At 40.9% G+C, this 1077-nt stretch overlaps 1 protein-coding gene across 1 annotated transcript; it reads left to right on the top strand.

Annotated features, from left to right (window-relative positions):
* Positions 1-446: 446 nt before the first annotated feature.
* On the top strand, positions 447-841 carry LOC109222414 (serpin-ZXA-like; the record flags this gene model as incomplete). Its single annotated transcript, XM_019386776.1, has 1 exon — positions 447-841. A coding segment is annotated over one exon (395 nt), but the record flags the coding sequence as incomplete, so codon positions are not given.
* Positions 842-1077: the final 236 nt, after the last annotated feature.

The raw sequence follows: 1077 nt of genomic DNA, 5'->3' as shown, positions 1-1077 counted from the left end.
GTGGGTGGGTGCATGCCATTGCGCATGGGAAGGAGGTTGGGGGTATGTTTGGGCATGGTGGACAGAGAAATGGGGATCGGGAGGTGGGTAATAATGCTGCGGTGGGCCATATGGGGTATGTGGGTAGGTTTGGGGGTGAGGGCGAGGCTGGTGATAATAAGGCGATGGACCTCTGGACCAAGCTCTCGATTCCACTACTGCAACCTCTTCTTTCTTCTTCTTTCCCAATACGCCTCCAGTGTCGCTCTGAATAGCCTGAGTAGTTGCTTTGATTGCTGAATAGCTCATATGTAGTTGTCCCTCACCAATGAGGGACAAAGTTCAAGACAAAAGCTCACTTCATTCAAATTTTCATTTCCCTCCATTTTATTTCCCACCATTTCCAATTCACACTCTTAGACTTTAAAGTCCAATGCTTAAAGTCTTTGAAGCCCAATGCTTTAAAGTCCAACATCATCTACCATCTAAGACAGCTGATGTGCGCAGGCGTCTAATCCCCAAATTCAAAATAACTTTTGGGTTTGAAGCTACAGAGGTTCTAATAGGACTTGGCCTTGCACATCCTTTCTATGGTAATGGTCTCGCTGAGATAGTGGACGATAATGACACTCTGTTTGTAGCAAAAGTTTTTCACAAGTCGTTTATTGAAGTCAATGAGGAAGGTACAGAAGCTGCGGCAGTTACTGCCGCTACAATGATGATTGGGTGCTCAGGTGTGATGATTAAAGAGGAGCCGATAGATTTTGTTGCTGATCATCCCTTCTTGTTCCTTGTGAAAGATGATGCTACTGGTGTTGTTTTGTTCATAGGGACTCTGTTGAATCCTCTTAATCAATTTTAGTTAGTTATATCGATGTTACGTTTATTTTAGTAGTGCTTTCAATTTATTGTAATGACATAACTTGTGTCTCAGTTTGTTTGTACTGCAAGTCCACGTTATTTAATTTCGTCACTTGTTAGTATATGCTCCCTCCGGTTCAAGTGATCAATTTGTTTTTTTATTTTGGTCCAAAATAAGTGTCATTTATATAATCAAGAAAAAATTCAATTTGTTTTTTCAAAATTACCCTTATATAT

The sequence above is a fragment of the Nicotiana attenuata genome, unplaced genomic scaffold (assembly GCF_001879085.1).
Source record: "Nicotiana attenuata strain UT unplaced genomic scaffold, NIATTr2, whole genome shotgun sequence".
In the NCBI taxonomy this organism is placed as follows: Eukaryota; Viridiplantae; Streptophyta; class Magnoliopsida; order Solanales; family Solanaceae; genus Nicotiana; species Nicotiana attenuata.
Note: the sequence above shows the minus strand (reverse complement) of the source record. Positions and strands in the feature narration are given on the sequence as shown.